The 18,315-nt window shown below is 43.6% G+C and overlaps 1 protein-coding gene across 5 annotated transcripts; it reads right to left on the reverse strand.

Moving 5' to 3' along the window:
• Positions 1 to 1,005: 1,005 nt before the first annotated feature.
• On the reverse strand, positions 1,006 to 17,423 carry LOC139214432 (transcriptional repressor p66 alpha-like). Of its 5 annotated transcripts, none has more exons than XM_070845286.1 (11): positions 17,284 to 17,423; positions 8,948 to 9,504; positions 7,036 to 7,165; positions 6,601 to 6,729; positions 6,402 to 6,479; positions 6,190 to 6,309; positions 5,690 to 5,860; positions 3,855 to 4,110; positions 3,083 to 3,504; positions 2,730 to 2,988; positions 1,006 to 2,254 (listed from the first exon to the last, which is right to left on the reverse strand). In XM_070845286.1, exons 2-11 carry the CDS (start codon positions 9,499 to 9,501, stop codon positions 2,115 to 2,117), a joined length of 2,259 nt encoding a protein of 752 aa, XP_070701387.1. In that variant the 5' UTR covers positions 9,502 to 9,504; positions 17,284 to 17,423; the 3' UTR covers positions 1,006 to 2,114. The 5 variants fall into 5 exon arrangements, with proteins under 5 accessions (XP_070701387.1, XP_070701386.1, XP_070701388.1 ...); XM_070845285.1 differs by having other exon boundaries at positions 5,690 to 5,863; XM_070845287.1 differs by having other exon boundaries at positions 2,865 to 2,988; positions 5,690 to 5,884.
• Positions 17,424 to 18,315: the final 892 nt, after the last annotated feature.

Consider the following 18,315-nt stretch of genomic DNA (forward strand, 5'->3'; position numbering starts at 1 on the left):
CGCTTCTTCGTTGGTGTCAAAAGCTTCAACTCTCTGCCGCCCCCACCTGTCCGACAGCTTGTCTTCATGCTTAACAAAAAAAGAAAAGAAACTTCATTTAGATTAAATGTTCTGCTTCGTAGCTTCCACTCTTACTGAATCTATTTAAAATGATCCTGTAAAGACAGAATATGCTTGGACACTCGCCATAGGAGCAACAGTGGTGGACTCAGACTGGGGGGAGGCAGGGGCCAGTAAAACATTTTTTTAAAAAGCACTGGTGTTATCTGTCACAAACGGCTGATGGCACCCAAGAGCTTGACTCAATGCAGTTTAGGAAACGCATGCAAATAGACAAAACACAAGCTAAACTGCAAGAATACTCTCTTGGATGCCTCTATAGTAGATAAAACATGGCGAAGTGCCCTCTACAGCGTTGAGCTCTCAGGGCCACTGCACTTTTATGATTATGATTAACTCAATGGTTAAAATCAAAGTATTAAAGGTATTAAGAACCATAATTTGAATGAATGCGGCTGCACTACAGGGTGAATATACTCTGAGTTATAAAGTTGTAAATTCCAAATCTTACATAAGTAAAAGTCCCAAAGTACTGTGCACTGTGTATATAAGGCAAAAACACTGTATTTTCTTCTGAAATGTAGTGGAGCACATGTCTATAGTAACAGAGGATAGAAACTTAGTATCTCAAAATTGTAAGTAAGTAGAGAACTTCAGTAAACACACTTAAAAGCATTGCACCATTGCATCTAAATTGTAAATGTGAGGTGTCAGGTTCTCTTTGACTTCAGACCTGCACTCAGAAAGTCACTTGCTGTGGAAGGACAGTGATCTGATAAACTCTGTTTTATCACTACACTGCTTAAAATATGTGGAGATTAAATAATGACTGCCAGGGAACGGACAAACTGGTCATGTGAGAAAATGAGAGCCCTGAAAACGTCACTCCATTAAGTTTGTGTGACCAATGTGACATTATACACACATAATAAATGGAAACAAGCATTTAAAATGTATATTTTTTATTATTTCTTTAGGAGCTAGGAAAAAAGTAAACCAAATGAATTTTAACATAAGTTTGTACAATGCTGTTAAGATTGGGAAGAGGACAAATTATGCAATATGGAGAGGGGTATGAGATAAAGACAGTCTTGTATATTCCAGGGTCTTGGTAGCTGGGAAATATTCCCTTTAAGAACTGATTCAGGGCTAAAACAAATGCTGCATACTGCAGGGATTATGATTGAATAAGACAGAGTCAAGATCTCTGGCTCCAGTGTGGCAAATTTAGCTCCTTCAGAGTTTTCTCAGCAATGACATAACACTCAAAATAATCTTACAATGTTGACATTAATATAAAATAAGCAAATTACGGATGGTAATTACAGATGAATTAAGCAACGACACCACGCTTCTTCAGCTAAGGTGCAAAATGAACAGAGGGGTTAAGGGTAGGCATGCTGTTAAACAGGAGAAAAAAAAAAAGCTAGAAAAAACTTTTCATTTGTGGAAACCACAATATACAGAGTGATTTTTAACATCAGTCAAAAAAACAAAATAACTTACAGTAAATACAAAACAAATTCAAACGGGTAACTACAGGGGGGATGTACTGATCATTTTACAGCTTATTTTGTTTTTGCTTAAAATGAACATGTATTCTGTTTAATGTGAACTCTTGGGTATGACTATAACAGTTCAAGTGTCAAAAGGTTGGGTCATTTTGACCCACATCATGGCAGAAACGGCTTCTAACCCCAGAGCGGGGCACTCATTTTTAATCAAAGTACTCAATGAATCACCTCTTATCAGACCATCATTTCCCCACCCAGTCTGGAGGAGACAAAGTACCCAGGGGAAAGCCCTTCAAGTAGTTTTTTTCTTTGCACCATTAAAATAAAAATAGTTTCTGCACAATTACCAAAGAACAGCGAATCTCAAAATAAACAACAGAAAACTAAAACAACGATCATACAAAAGGTAAGGAAGGAACGTTTCTTCACTTTAGGAGATTGTATTTGCTTGTCAGTCCTCCAGGGGTTGCTGTTGACCAGATTATTGGAGCTGAGGAACTTGAACAAAAAATAATTATGAATAGTAGCGCGCTGTTTAAATTATTTCCAAGTGTTTGCAGTCTGCGAGATCGACGAGCGAGAGGGGATCATGTCCAGCAGGTACTCCCTCTGACGAGCGTCGACGGTGGCTGACGTCTTGTGACCCGTCAGGCTGGGGTTCACATAGGCCATAGTGACTCCTGTGGATAGGCAACAGAGCAGCGGGTCAAGGTGCGGAGCAAGCTGCATGCTGTCAGTTTAATGCTTTTTGAGCTGAATGAGAGGAAAAGCAGTGTGATTTCACATAGTAGTCAGAACACAAAGACAGACACAAAGGACAAAGGACAGGATTTCTGCTCTAAGGTTTAGCTAACGACACCCAGGATAGACCACCGAACTGAGGGAAGTAGGAAGACTGAAATCACTGGCAGGTAGAGAACTGGAGAGCGGGATTGCCTTGTCCGAAAACATTTCCTCCTGCATGTTTCGTAAATGCATTTCATTTTTTCTCTAGTGTGTGCAATTACACTTGATTGCATGTTCTGTATGAGATCCCTTAACACCAGGAAAAGAGGATGGCTCTAGGAGGTTCAAGGATTGCTTTTGGACCAGACAGGAATTGAAAGAGAGCAGATGTCAGGCGCCAGAGTTGGGCTGGTATTAATGTGAGTCTACCTGTATTGCTGTTGCTCTGCTTCTTCCATGCAGTGGATGAGGCACTACCTCCGCTGATATTCCTGCCGCCGCCGATTCCACTGCTGCTCACCTTTGAACTCTGGACAGAGCGGTGGGAAACATGGGCATGCTTACCTGGCCGGCTGACCAAAGCTGCAGCCGCCACTGCACTCTGCAGCTGGGAGGAGGAGGAGAAGGAGTGGGGGACGCCCCTCACCCCCATTGACGAGATACCATGGGACAGCTGGCCCTGGGAGGTCTGAGGGGAGGTAAGAGACACAGAGAAGGAAGGGGATTTGAGTTACAGTTGCATCGGCTGCAAGAGTGCTCGTCTTTTCTTGTCTGATTCCAACCTGCTTGATGGAGTGATGGTGAAGGATGTTGGCTCCTCGGCTGGCCTGGTGGTGGTGCTGGAGGGACGCTCTGGCCTGACTCTGCTTCAGCTGCTGAGAGACCAGCTGCTCTACTTTCATCGATGAAGAGGCAGATGAAGAGGATGAGGAGCTACTGTGGGAGATTGATGACGTCGCCTGCTGAATAATACGCTGCTCTATTTCCTGCTCTTGTTGCAGTGCTTTGACGAACGCAGCTTTCAGCCTATTGGTATGCTCGGCTTTCAAAACCTTTTTCTGATTGGATGACATGCATTGTTCACAGAGGAGTGCCCCGCCTTTTGTCTTGTCCTGCCTCCAGCGGCAGGTGAAGTCAGTGTTGCACTGGGTGCAGTTGAAGGGGTCTTTGACACTGGGCTTGGACAGTGTTACACCCGTCTTTCCTGGATGGAGAGAGATGAGAAGACAGAGGTGCTCACATGGTTTCAAAGAAGTAATTACAAAGACAACAGACACAGGTAGACACGTTTTATTCCTGGGTGAAAGTGGGGATGCACTGACTATGTAGCAATATTTTGATTCCATAAAAAAGGGAACAATTGAAACATATCCACCATCTAAGCCTGGAAAAAGAAAAGCAGCAAATCCTCCAAATTAAGAGAATGGAACTAGAGAATTTTTACTTTAAAAATAGCTTTTTAATTAATGCCATTATGATTCTGTTGATCGACTTATCTTTTTACCTCTACAACATGCAAACAAAAGCTTATCAAACCTGAAAAGCTACACCTACCTCTGTGGATGGTATCCAGCAGATTCTGTACCACTTCTTCCAGACCCACCAGGTAGATGAACTCATTATTGGCTGCAGACGGCAGGAAGTTGAACTCTGGGGCAGGGGGTTTGGGCGGGGGAATCTCCAGGAGGGTCTTCTCCAGTTGTTTCCGCAGGGCCAGTTTAGCTGCAGCTTGGCGGCTGGCTGGAGAGTCATTCACCACAGACAGGCTGCTGCTTCCTGAGGAAGAACCCTTCAAACTGGATGGCGAGACCTTTGAAGGTAAACAAGGACAGAAAAACACAAGACAGGTGTAAACATCCAGTCAAGATCAGAATCATCTGTTTGAGCAATGCAGACTTTACCAATGTTCTGTTGGTGTTGATTAATAGCAGACTGATAGCAAAGAACACTGTTAGAGCCCATTTCAAGGCCTCTGTTACACAAGGTGACGTACAAATCTAAAATCCTCCTGGCTCCTACATCATATTTATTAACTACAGCTTACAATACATTTATACCTACAAGTCAATTTTTCTTTGGAAAAAAACTGCAGTATAAAACCAGTCATCCCATCACCAGTTTAAAAAGTAGAGGTGAGTTCATGTTAGAGCCTCCAGTGACTTTTATGCAGTGCTGTCCAGACTTTAAATAACCTTCCTGCTCAGTGAGTCTGTATTAAGAAACAAATATGTCACAGTCACTAACATTAGCTAGCTTATACGTCACTTCATTTCACACCACATAACTGTGCCTTCACTCTCTGTCCATTAGTTCTCAGAAAAAAAAGTTGGTTATAGGTAACTGTGTCATGCTAATAAAAAGGTTATGTCATAAGTAGCTAAGACGTAAGTGTTAGCCACATAGCTAACATCAGCACCATGTTAACGGTACTGAATTTCTGTAGGCTGAAATACTGTGACTGTTTTCAGGAGCTGAATCCACTTGGTGATGTTAAAAACTAATCAGGAAGGTGATTATGTTTAACTGAATCTGTACCTAAGGTTGCATCTTTACTACATAATGATAATTAGGCAACTTAGCAAAGATAAATCAACTGTAAATGCTTTCCTGATTTCTAGAAGCACATAACCAATTAGGTTAGCTAAATACTTGTTGGATGCATAACAAGTAACTAAATAGTTTTATCAGGGGGGAAACTGATATGGCGTCTACATTTTACAGTCCAGTGTAGCTATAGACACAGAACTAACTTAGGACATGAGCAGAGGACCCCTGTATCATGTTTCTGTGCTGAAGAAAAGACAGATGACAGGAAGGTCTATGACAAAATGCATGTATGGATGTTAGTCAAACTGAAGCTAACTTGAACTAACTTTGACACACTAATTAAACACATCTCGATATTTTACTGCATCTGCACCACTCTAACCTATCTAATATTTTCATGACCCAAAATGGTGGCGGAAGTTGCTGAGCAAGGGTCTGTATTCTGCTAAATCACCAGGTAAATTTGGTGCATCAAGCTGCAGCTGGCAGAGACCTACACAACCTGCAGGGCCTCTGACTGGTTGGTTGATGGGCAGTTGGGCAGATTTATTACTTTAAAGTCACTGTAATATGTTGTAAGAAAACTTTTGTGCTCACTGTACACCTTTGTTACTTTTTGTAATAGTACATCAAAGTAGCTAAAGCTACTACTAACACACACATTTCATATATTTTCTCAAAATGAACACCGGTACATTTAACTGTAAACACATAATATTCATCTGAAATAAAGATACTTATACTTGAGTATGATATTTTAGTATTTCTTCCACCCTGGGTGATAGAACATATTTGTGCATATTCCTTTTTTTTTTTCTTGAAAGCACCTGTGAGACACTGACCAGTGCGTTGGCATTACTGCCGACTCTGACGAGGCCTGGCTGGATCATGCCTCTCTGGCCGTGGGCTGAAGGGGCTGAGCTCCTGGTGCCCAACAGCAGAGGAGGGGGTCCGGAGCCTGAGCCTCCAGTGGCAGCCAACTGCTGCTGCTGCTGCTGGCGGAGAGCCTGGATCTGCTGTGGAGATACAGAGATGGGCTAACCAGGACAATGAGAGGGATGACACGGAGGGACATCACGGACACAGGAAGTGGAGGACAAGGGAAGGAACATCAAAAGCACCAAGGCAAGGGGCACACACAAAGAGAGAAAGGCGTAGAGAGAGATCATAAGTGCTAAATTTAAGTGTAATTACTTCCCTGAAGTTTGTCTCGGAGAGTGAAAAACAGCAGTAAGATGGTACAACTCAGCCTTATTCTGACAAAGACAAGATTTAAATGTCTAAAAACGTCACTAACATCTTAGCATGCTAATAATATTGTTAACATTTCTCTGTGACTCACCTGTGCCCCTCTGACCAGAGGTGGCATTATGATCTGGGAGCCATGTTTGGATGACACCTGCTGCCCTCCTCTCACCAACGGCGGAGGGATGACTGTGCCTGAACTCCTGCCTGTCAGAATCTGGTTGGAGAAAATCAGCGTCAGAAACAGTGTGAACTATGGAGTGGAGGTGCTGTCACAGGAGTGTGCTGCCTGGGTTGCAGAGCACTAACCTGCTGAGAGCCTTTATTGCTTGTAATTGTTCCTCGAATTAGAGGAGGAGGAGCGGTGGAGCTGGACAGACTTGAGGTCTGAAAAAGAAATGGAGAAAGATTTTAAAGAAGAAAGAGATCGCTGGAAGTGGAAGCCAGTGTCGTGGGGATGTGCTGCTCTCTGAGTGACCGTGCGTTGATGTGGGAGGTAACTGTTCACCTTCTGGAGAGTGTCCCTCTGTATCTGGCTCTGTCGAAGTTTCTTCAGCAGCACCAGCTTGGCTTCCTCCAGTCGTAGCTCCTCTTTTAGCTGCTTAATGATGCGCTCCCTCTCCGCTGGGCTGCTCTTCTACATTTGACAGATCATAACATCACTTACACCACTTGCATTACAAAAGAGAAAAACTTTTTCCAGCTACTAAACATTCCATCTTGGAGTCTCAAACGGTCCATGTAACCTGTATCTGCTCACTCATTTTCACTGACTCTGACCATCAATAAAGTGCCTACAGTCCAACTTAAATCTTCTCAATATCAACTAAGTCCGACTGAACCAATGTCCACATTTAAAAAACAAGTCCGACGTTACAATTCAAACTTGTCTCAGTAGCATCGCAGGAAATGCATGACTCCTAGCTTTGTGAAGGGGTCTCACCATGAGCAGGTCTGTGTCCAGCTCCTTAAAGTGGCTCAAGCCGTTCATCGGTGGACTGGGGGAGTCATTATCGGACAAGATGATGACATCGTCATCTTCAGGGGATGGAGGGCGCTTCTCCCTTTTTATACTTTTGGATGTAAGAGGGACAACATTATTCACATTCATATGTCAGTATCTTCAAGCACTAATACTGTACACCCTGAACACAAAACAGCTTTATTATAAGTTATGTCGAAATTATTGTTCAAATTAAATGGGTTAAAAGAATGTAACTTTTTCCACCATTGGAAAAAAGCTGTTTAATCCATTTTGCCCTCTTCACGTTGAGTTTTGCCCTTTTATTTGATCTGAAATACTGACTGACAGTCTCACAAATATTCTGTATCAGATCTTAACTGAAGCTTTATGATGTGAAATATTAAAATGTAGGACTTGGCTGCACCTTTTCATCAAATTAAAATATTGTAAATGTCTTTCCCCAAAACATCTGGATCTCCACTACAATTCAATTCATCATGCTTCATCATTTGGCTTTAAACAATGTTTAGCTGCACAACATCAGTTTATTCTGACTGATCCTGGGGGGTTGAGTCTAAGGACATTTTACAGCTGTTTGATGCAGGATGAAGAAGTACATCTCAACTGGCTCAAATATTAGCATCCATTAGTCATGTCTGTAGTCATGGAGGTCTGCCCCTCAACCACAATTATAACTATGACCGTTGGTTGATCTGCTCCCCTTTAATCTAGCAAGTTCAGACACAAAGTTTCCCTTCATGTCGATGCTCTTCCAACAACAGATCAGTGCTAAATGACAGGGAGGGGAAAGGTGGGACTTAGAGCTCCTGCAAAGGTCTTCAAGTCACAATGCATCAGCTGTTAGAGAGCACGCATTTCCTGTTGAAACAGGATATTGTGACGGGGCATAATAGACGTCTGAGGCATTTGGGGGTGACCTGTACTGAGCTACATACATAGTTCAAAACACGCTAAGGAAATTAAAGCATGTGGGAATCTTGGAGGCAGTTTGGATTAACCCCTCGCGTCTGTCTGTAAAAATCCCATGATTATGCACACATAGCTTCCCCTGCAAAGAGACTAGTACAACTGCAGGCTACATGCGAGAGCGGATGACCTAAATTCTTTGACTAGTGGCACTAAAATACTGAGGAACATGAGTAATGTTCCTTTAAAAAAAACAAGGATGGACTTGTGATTACACAGATTATGTATCTCTATGAAGCATAAGAAGTCGTTAAAGTCAACGCATGACGACATGAGGCCTGCCTCTCCTTGCCATCCTCCTTTTGTGTGTGTGTGTGTGTGTGTGTGTGTGTATTAGTCTCTCCTCAGGGCTTAGCGCCATCATCACTTCCTGTGGATTAATCACTACTCTTCCAAAGAAGTCACATGACCTCAAAGTCATCATCACGTGACACACTCACTTTTCCTCCCACCCTTCCACCCTCCCCTCACCGTTCCTTCCACTGTGGAAACCATGGCAACAACCGGCTGGAACCGGTTTGTGACACACGGCTTCATTTTGTGTGAGGGGAGTTTTTAGGGTTCAGGTGGTGAGTGGGGGGAAAATGGAGGTAGACTAAAAGATAAAGTTCACCTCTGAGGACACCAAACCCCCCACCCTCCTCCCCCCATACAGCAAGTTTACAGAACATCAGGATCATAAAAGTAACTTTAAGTAATTTATCCTTCTTTTTTTTTAAATTTTACTACTCATAAGTGAGTTTTTTCCCCTGACAAAAAAATAAATAAAACCAAGACAAGACGCCTGCAGTCTGTCAGAGAAACCATATAACTTCTGCACAGATTAAGTTTCTTGCACATTCAAAACATTACTTTTTGACCACTTCATGTGTTTTGAGAGAGTTTACTATAAACTGCTTCTCACCTTCTGGAGGTGCTCATGTCCACAGGTTGCTCTCCCGTCTGAACCTCCAGTTTAATGGTGGCCTTCACCTCTCCTGCAGCCAGCATGCCACTGGACGCCTTCGGCTCAGTCGGTCGGAGACGGCTCCTTGTGTCCATAGCTGGCTCTGTCCTCGCCCGGCCAGCTGTGTCATTGCAGTCAGTCCGATTGTCTGAGTGTGGTTCAGCCGTCTGTTGTCTCTGGGTTTGCTCCGGATCATCCTTCGCCAGCTTGGAGGCCAAAGGTAACGCCAAAGATAACGGCAACCTGCTCTGCTCGTGCTCGTGCTCGTGCTCGTGCTCGTTCTCCTGCTCGTTCTCCTGCTCTGATCCGTGCGTTGTCTGGCTCTGACCGTCCTGTGCCAGGACAGGGTCGGGTATAGGCTTAGTTTGTGCCTGTGTTGTGGGTTCAGACTGGTCCAATTTAGGCTTTTTGCTTTCATTGTCAGAATCGGAGGGTTCTACAGATTGGGGAACAACCTCCTTCTCCAGCGCCCTCTTCTGGCTGCGTGTCTGGCGAACAGCCTCCTCAGACATCCCCTGTAGATTCAGGAAGAAATAACTTATTAGCTGTATTGTTATACATTAAACAGGATCAAAGTTACGGGTTAAACAACAAATGTCAGTGTTAAGTTTTAAAGCTGAAAAGTTTTTAGATTTTAAGCATTGAAAAGAGTTAACGGTTTTCTGCGGCCATTGCTGGCCCCTAGCCCAGACGAGAAGGGAGGGTTGGTCGTAGGGCTAATACCCCTGCTCTGTTGAAACTCTACTTTCTACTGGAGTGCAGACAAGGAAACAACAAGAGAGCATAGTACTGGGAGAGGAAAGCTCTTCAGCATGAAGACCTATGACATCGTGCAATCAAGCAAGGAGTCCCTGGAAGCCTCAGGATCCATCACCCTTCTGTCAACCAGGAACATCATCATCCCAACGTGGGAAGTTAAGACCGTCTACTAAGCAAAGAGACCCACCTAATTAGCAGCAAACACCAACAGACAAGCACTGACATGGAAGCCTGAAGGCACGAGGAAAGGGGGCCGGACAAAGAACACCTGGCGATGGGATCTCCAGGCAGATATCATTGTGATGCACCTGGTATTAGATTGAAAAGATCTATGCATTTGGTGAGTAACATTGAATGTAAACATCACCCATGTTCAATTACCAAAGAAAAAACCTTCCACAGGGCTCTCAGCAACCAAGGAACCTCTGGCAATGTGAAAACCGATGCGCAAATCGATATGGCTCAAGTTCAAAATTAAGTTGACTACTTAAAAGTTTGAAACTTAACAGCTACACTGCAAGTTTTTTTAAAAGATGGTGGTATTATCTGACAAACAGCACAGAGCTATTATACAATAACAATTTAGATTATCTGTTTTACTGAGAGTGCGGTTGCGATTGTGGGTCTATCATTCAGAACTTGAGCAGACAAAACTGACCTTGAATCAGCAGTAGATGACGCAGGGTGACAAAAATGGCCCCCAGACAAAACATGTTGGATTAGTGAGGTCACATGACCAAAATGCTGACTCAACTACAAATCCAAAACTTCCAATTATCCAAATTTCACCGAAGAAGGAAAAACTGAAAGAAGGGAAAACTGAAAAAAGATGGAGATCTCAGTAAGTGCTCAGTGTTCAGAACAAAAAAAATCTGAGGATCACTTTACTGCAACAATAAAGTCTTTTAAAAGGGGGTTAACAACAAAATAAAATGCTGCAGTGAGACAGCTGGAGGAACACGGCAGCATCGTAATCAAATCAGAGTTAAAGGGAACTTAGGGAATACTCTGAATTAACTGGAGCATGATTTTGGTTGAAATATTCATTACAGCCCACGAATCCAAGAATTTTAGTAATTTATGTGTGCAAGTGAAATTGTTGTTTTATTAATTCCAAAGACTCCAACTTGTGTATAACCTTTCTTTCCTTGAGTCAAGCACCAAGGCCAAGCACCAGATCCATTACCGTCTGATATCCCCAGTACAACAAATTCAATCCCACCAGATGTTGACATGCCAGCAGAAGTGGAGACGCAGCAGCTCGTTCTGTCAGACCGCTGAGTGGTTTGACTTGTGCACACTCACGGACGTACACCAGTACATGGTGCATGCAGACACACATTACCCCTTCAGTGGCTGCTCAGAATCACTCAGTGTCAGGTCAGACATGGGTCAATACACATTTACCTTTATGGTTTCAATAACGGCCTATCACGTTGTTCTGTGTACAACCCTGATGCACTTTCCATATCAGTGTATAAAAAACCATATATGTATAGCCGACACCGTACCTTTATCATCCGCTACAATAACAGAAGTGTGTACGGTAAGAGATTCAATCTTATCTCTGTTGTATTGGGCTTCAAATCCACCTCTGTTAACGGATTGCAGAGGTGTAACCACACTCTTTTCATGGAGCCTCTCTTACACACACATGGTAACGTATGGTTCTTACACATGTATAGGCATTAATGCACATCTGAGAAGGTAAAGAATGCTTTGAAAAAAATCACGGAAATCACGATACTGTGTCGTGTAAACACCTTTTCCAGGTTTCTGATCGTCGTCTGCCTTGTGTGCAAGTGCGTCATCAACTCCCATTACCTGGTAGTTGAGTCAGAATAACAAAAAACACGAGTAATGATGATCAACTCTATGGAAAAAAAGGAAAGTCTGACTTCAGTAATACAAAACATAAATTGTATTGACACAAATTTTCCATTAGTGGTGATTAGACAGGGCTGCTAAATCAAGCAAAGTGAAGAATATAGCAGGCAGACAGAGAGCAAACTGAGTTTAGTTCAGTCGGTACAGAAATACCACAGAGTGGTTCAGACTTTGAAGGATCAAGACACGTCTGTGTGTTGATGGTCAGGCACCTGGATATTGTCACGACCACGTGTACAAGGATGTGAATGACCAGGTTTTACTATGTAAGCTAAAAAGATCAAAACCAGGATGCTGCTGTGCATGTACACGATCACTCTGAGGAGACTTTGGCCACCATCAGATGCATTTAAGATTAACAAAAGGCGTACTACAGGAGGCGACCTGTACTCAAAGTTCATAGAAACCGAAAGCACAAGTTACACTCAGACCGTCGCTTTTTATTGGACGACCATGAAGAAGAAACACAACACCGTTACATCCTGAGTCATATGTGTCCTACAGAATCGAGACCCAGTCCTGCCAAAGTCTGCTGAGGCCCTCGTTCTGCCCAGCGACGCGCTACAGGAAGCTATGGTTTTTTTGGGGGGGAAAGGACTACAATTAACCCTTACAACCTACAACGTCTCAGTGACACACACTGTACACACTCCCACCCCTCCCCTTCCTGTTCTCAGAGCGGTTGTGGTGGCGAGCATAAAGCTCGCTCAGTGTGTCCATGATGTACCCATACAGTATACGAACACAGTCACAATGCAGCATGCAGAGCAAACATCTGATAACAGAGAGCTGACTAAGTTTTTTTTTTTTAATACTCTGACATCACTGAGACACACATGACATGACCCTTCCCAGGATTCAGTGGGACACACAAAGCACTTTTCCTGAGAACCGGTTTAAACCGGTTGGCTAGTGTGTGTGTGCGTGACTCTGTCAGTGTGTGTGTGTGTGTGTGTGTGTGTGTGTGTGTGTATGACTGAGAGAGAAGCTGAAGCTAGTTTTAACCCTTCAGGTGCCAGAGCAGACACTGGGCTTCCACAGTGACGGCCATTATACAGTGTGTGAGTGCGTGTGTGTGCGCGCGCCGGGCAGCGGGTGGGGTGATGGTATTATCAATGCTGATGCATATGGGCGTGAAATGATGCCAGGGGGAGGAAGTTAGACATGGGGAACACCACTCTACACCCCCCCAACCTTACACGGACACTGACCCTATCTTTGTAGCAGGGGATCTGAATGGCAGACAGGTTTCACATTTCATCTCCATGGCAGTTTACACACATTTCTATCAAGCCCCCACTAACACACACACACACAGACGGTGGATCAAACCCCCACCCAAGAACTCGGCATCACATGCAACCGGTGCAAAGGCTCTGCAGGCTACTAAAACTGAGAGGAAGACTCAACTTTACACATCTGATAAACAACTTCACGCTATGTACACAAAGTTAACACACAAGTAAACTAACACATCAGGATAAAGAGCCACACTGTCCATTTCAGGTCAAGACTATTTTCAGTCTGCATGTGTGGTTTACACTTTCAGGGTACATTTATCAGGCTATACAATATTATCCTGATGAATATTCAAATAAGATGGAAATCCTAAAGGATCATTTAACGACACCGTAAATGCACCATTGTATAATGTGTGGTGGTAGTCATGGTGACCTGTCCTTAAGTTTGTTGGGCTTTTAATAGATTTTATCAGAACAAAAGTTTTCTACTAGCATCTCTTTCAAAATTATCAACATATCCGGATGAAGTGACTTTCACTGTCCTTGCTGACAAAACATTATTTTTCCACCTTTCTATGATAAATGTTAACTTTCCAGCATGCAGTTGGGTCCTCCTTTGTAGGAAAGGGCAACATTCCTATACATGACACACGAGTGGAGATATGTGCCATATTATGATTTTTTCACTCTTTGTACTGTTAAAAAATGGATTTTAATCGTCACATCACATTAAATGCATGAAGGACTCGCTGCACACTAGTCAACGCAGTTGTTAACATAGGGAGTGTAAGTGTCACATATAATTTTGATATAAATTTCATGATACAGCAACCTGCCTTGTGTGAGAAGAGTTCCCCTTTAAAATGGTTGTTATAAAAAATGAAAACCAAACTAATTCAGCTGAAGTTATACTGCTTTACTACATAGTCTTGATTTAATGATCAGCAAATGAAAAAGAACAAACAGAGTCTATATACTACACCCCAAAGTAATATATTATTACTAACATACATAAATTACAACATTGTACAACAATGTAAGCAACACTGCTGCTTTGTAAAGTAACGGCTATGAAGTCAGGCGTATGTAGAGTTAATAACAAATAATCCTAAATCATGATATAGCTGCTTATTTTGTCATCTTATCATTAAGATATGATAATTAATTAGAGTTAATATGGCACTCACATACATGTGAACAACAGAACGTTTACTGTAGATAGTTTGAGTGTTACTGATAAGCTACTCAAAAGTACTTAACTGTTTCAAGGGGCGCCTGTGTTTGAAGACGTATTAAATGTTTATCTTATCATAATCAATCCTCCTATTAACATTTTCGCAGTAATTAAATCATGATGATCACTCCCATATTATCATATTAGCCTGTGTAGGTACGTACGCTCTTTAATCTGGTGTCAGGTTGCTGCTGCTATCAGGGCACCGCTCACCAGAATCTACAGTCTATCTGCACCTGTCTTGTTTTCTGCTGAGTGTCTTTTCTTCGTGCCTCTAGGCAGTTATTTATCTAGTCACTCATGGATCATGTCAACCATCAGTCACTCAACCACCCTTCACTCAGGCTGGCAGACTCCCTCTCAACCATCATCGATGTCTGGCAGCACACGCTGTAAAGTATGTGTTCAGTGTTTTGTTTACCCAACGACAGACCTTTAACCTGTGAAAACATATTTCTACACTGCAGGAGGTTTTCAGGAAAGTGTGCAACCACACAGCCGCACTACCTTGTAAAACTGCTGTGCCAGCAAAATATTCTTATCAATCATGTGGTTGAATTTGACAGAGTAACAAGTGATAGTAATGATGGTCTCTACAAACTAACTGGAAACAAATGTTCATGGCCTGATCACACTAAAAGAACTAAATCTCAGCTGGTATAATTGAACAATTTAGCTTTGGAGCTGGTAATAGCCAACGCCAACCTGTGCGGGTCACTTGCTTGCTTCATTAAATCACTTCAACTCTTAACAAGCCGGTGCTTTATGCAGCAACACCACAGTCTGCGCAAAACAGGCAGAAAAAGGCAATTAGAGAGCAAATTGCTGCCTATATATTTGATGAAGTCATGGAGGCTTGGCCAAACAGCTGCCCTGTGACCCCTGCAGTCATGTGCAGCAGCTTAAAATGTGGCCAGCAGACGACCCTTTCCAGAACAGCGGCTGATTACACAACTACTGTAGATCAGTCTTGTGTGTGATCATTGGAACAGTGCTTTCTGGAAAACAACCAGGCTGCAACTCCTGAGCATGTCCCGACTCACGCCATCTTGTAAATTTAATACTATGACTACATTCACCACTGGGGATGTACAACTTCTGCGGAGTAGTCCTGGTGTCAAAGCAAAGCCTTCTCCTCCCTTCTGACCAATCCCTTCACTAAAGGCAACCTGCATTTTGTTCACAGTGACAGTTCATAAACAATGCAACCATGCAACAGATTGTTAACATGTAAACAACACTTTACAAACCCTTTGTTCACATGAACAACTGAGTGTTCTTTCCAGATCTCCACAAACAGGCAATAAAGTCTCCAAACAGCAGGTCACTTTAGCACCACACCGTCCCCTCTCTACATTGCAGACACAGCACTTGACTTTACATGTCTTTGTTGTGCACATGTCCTAATTCACCAGTGATTACCGATGAGGATTTGACAAAAAGTAGAGTAAAAAAAACAGTTAGTCGACTCACAGAAAACAAATAAGCAAGAAATGTGATAATCAATCAGTAGTTATATTTCAAGCAAAAATGGCAACAACAAAAAACCCCACAGAGATTCCAGCTACACAAATGTAAATGGGGATTACAACCAAGACATCTGAGGGCGTCATCTTGGACTCTGATAAACTGGGATGGATCACAATCTGCTATCATTACATAAACCGACCAATTAATTGAGAAAATTATCAGCAGATTATGCGATAATGAAAATAATTGTTAGTTGCAGCTCTGATTATGATCATACTTAAAATCACAGCTGTGGACTGCTGACTTCAGTCTAATAATAACAATACGCACATTATGTAATAAGATCTTAGTAAATCAGAACCGGCATTTCATCAAAAGTGCACTTAAGCTTTATAATCTTTAACTATCACAGATAAAGTTCACAGCTGCAGCCAGATGTAAAATACTGCATGTGGTTTGTCAACACACCAAAAGAAACACCTGCTTCCGTCCTCCTGAAACACTGAATATTGAAAAAAAAGGTTTTAAAAGCATCTGAACAGTCAGTATAAAAATGTTGGTTTGATGGCAGAAGCCCTGAGCTGCATCTTTGTCCGGGAGAGCTGCAAACTCACCGCACGTGTGTGTGTGTGTGTGTGTGTGTGTGTGTGTGTGTGTGTGTGCACGCGCGCCTGTCTGGGTGAGAGGAAGAGCCGGAGAGGGAGTGTGTGCGGTGTGTGTCAGAGTGTGTGTGTGTGTGTTCAGCTTTAAGAGGAGGAAGACTACGGTTGTCACAGAGAGAAGTAGGAAGATTAGCTACCAGATAGCAGAACCAACACTGGTGCCAAGGGGCTTAAAGCGGGCAGCAGCGTCCACCATTAACGTTACACCACCCAGTACGCCATCCACACCAAAGTCAGCCCTTTAACAACTAAACCCAGCCCACACTACATGTGCAACTAGCCGGCTTTTTTTTATTATTATTATTGACACCGCCTCGGAGGAGGTGAGCGTGTTATTAGTTAGCGGGCTAACATTAGCTACATCGCACAAACAAAAACACGAAGCCACTTCGGCTCCGGTACGAGCCGTGAACGTCTCACCACTAACGGCTACCGGCGACTTCAGGTCAAAGTGCTGAAAGTCCCGCAGCCGGACAGCCGCTCTCCGCCATGACCCACACCAACAGAACCGAGCCCGGACCGCTGACCTGCCTGCGCCCCGATGCGGGACACCCACCGGCCCGAAAAGGGGGCTCAAACTTTCATCCCACTGCCGTGAAAGTGAGGCTGTATGCGGCTCACCGGGACTGTTTACCTGCGTGTCCCCTTCCGAGGAAAAAACCGAGTCGGAACTCATAAATTTGACCGACCGGCCCACGGACCGAGCTCAGCGCCGGAGAGCCGCCGGCGATGTAACGTTATAATCCTTACCTCATTTACCGACTTCTACCGCACAAAATCAAGTCCAGGGGTCATAGCTACGAGCTGGCACGCGTAAGGAAACGTAAAATAAAATATTTTTGGCTCGGCGGGCCCCCCCTCCTCTCCTCCCCGGCGCTCAACCTTTGGCTCTGCGGAGAAGTGTTACTTTTCAACAGCCCATCAGCTTCTTTATCGTCACAGATAGGTGGAGGAAAACCTGGCTCCTCTCGACGACTCCGAATAAAAGGCTCCCCTCGATCCACTCACTAAAAAACTTCGGCTTCACCTCAGTCAACTTACTCGGTCGCTTTGTTGCCCGTTCTTCGCCGATGGTCGACCAAGGAGTGTTTAATCTGCAGTTAACCTCGATAAATCGTTGCTTTTTAGAAATCCAGGGGATATCCTCTTTTTTTCGGCCCTCCCCGCTGCCGCGTCTGTTGCCAAATAATGCGCCTCAACACACATGGAGCCGCTGCGTCCTCTTTGTGGGCATGCGCACCTCGGCGTACCGGGGCGACCAGATCACATCATGTAAGCCTCTGACCGCCGAGGGCCAGAGCAGGAGGACCACGTCAGGGGCCCCGGGCTCCTCCGGATGACCCGTGAGATCCCCTCCAACACACACTGACTCACTCACACACACACACACAGGAACACACACACACACACACACACACAAACACACACACACCCTGCTACAATAAGGACCAGTGATAACAGAGGACATCACGCACTGAGGCTCCTCCAGCATCTTCACTAATGCAGTAGAGACCTGACCTGGCAACCCTAAGCCCTATTAACTCAGAGCCTCCTCAATGTCAGTATACTGATGAGCAGACTGGACCTGGTTCTAACAAATACATGAAGCAACTGGGGAACATGCAAAACAATAGAACACTTAGAACAATACTAATTTGCGAAGTAAACAGTGGGAGAACATCAATGCATCACTGATACAAGACTGGTGGCAATGCATGAAATATCCTCGGGTCCCTTGACTCCCAAGGGGGCCTCAAAAGTCCCAAATTTACTGTTTGTCAATTGTTTTTTTTTAAATAATTAAATTTATAGGGCAATATCAGCTAATGTGGATCACTATTCCATAATGTTGTTACTCTGTGTTGCGTCTAGATCTAGTTGAAAGATCTTAATTTTATACTGTGCTTACAGAGCATATATTCCTAAAGGAAGTTGTGTTTAATCAGATTACCACCAATGACTGATGCACAGCAACCCTGGGGCCACGTACAGTCGACTGTACACGTTGTACTGGATGGGGACTTTAAAGCAATACAGTGTGTACACTGAGGGTGGGAGGTGGGGAGCTAAAAG

The sequence above is a fragment of the Pempheris klunzingeri genome, chromosome 15, assembly GCF_042242105.1.
Source record: "Pempheris klunzingeri isolate RE-2024b chromosome 15, fPemKlu1.hap1, whole genome shotgun sequence".
NCBI classification, from domain to species: domain Eukaryota; kingdom Metazoa; phylum Chordata; class Actinopteri; order Acropomatiformes; family Pempheridae; genus Pempheris; species Pempheris klunzingeri.

Coding starts and splice junctions, on each gene's coding strand:
- LOC139214432 (XM_070845282.1), bottom strand. CDS start 9,501: ATGTCTGAGGAGGCTGTTCGCCAGACACGCAGCCAGAAGAGGGCGCTG. Junction 6,730..7,035: donor TGGACACAGACCTGCTCATG/GTGAGACCCCTT, acceptor TGTCAAATGTAG/AAGAGCAGCCCAGCGGAGAG. Junction 2,255..2,729: donor GCAGAGCAACAGCAATACAG/GTAGACTCACAT, acceptor GCCTATCCACAG/GAGTCACTATGGCCTATGTG.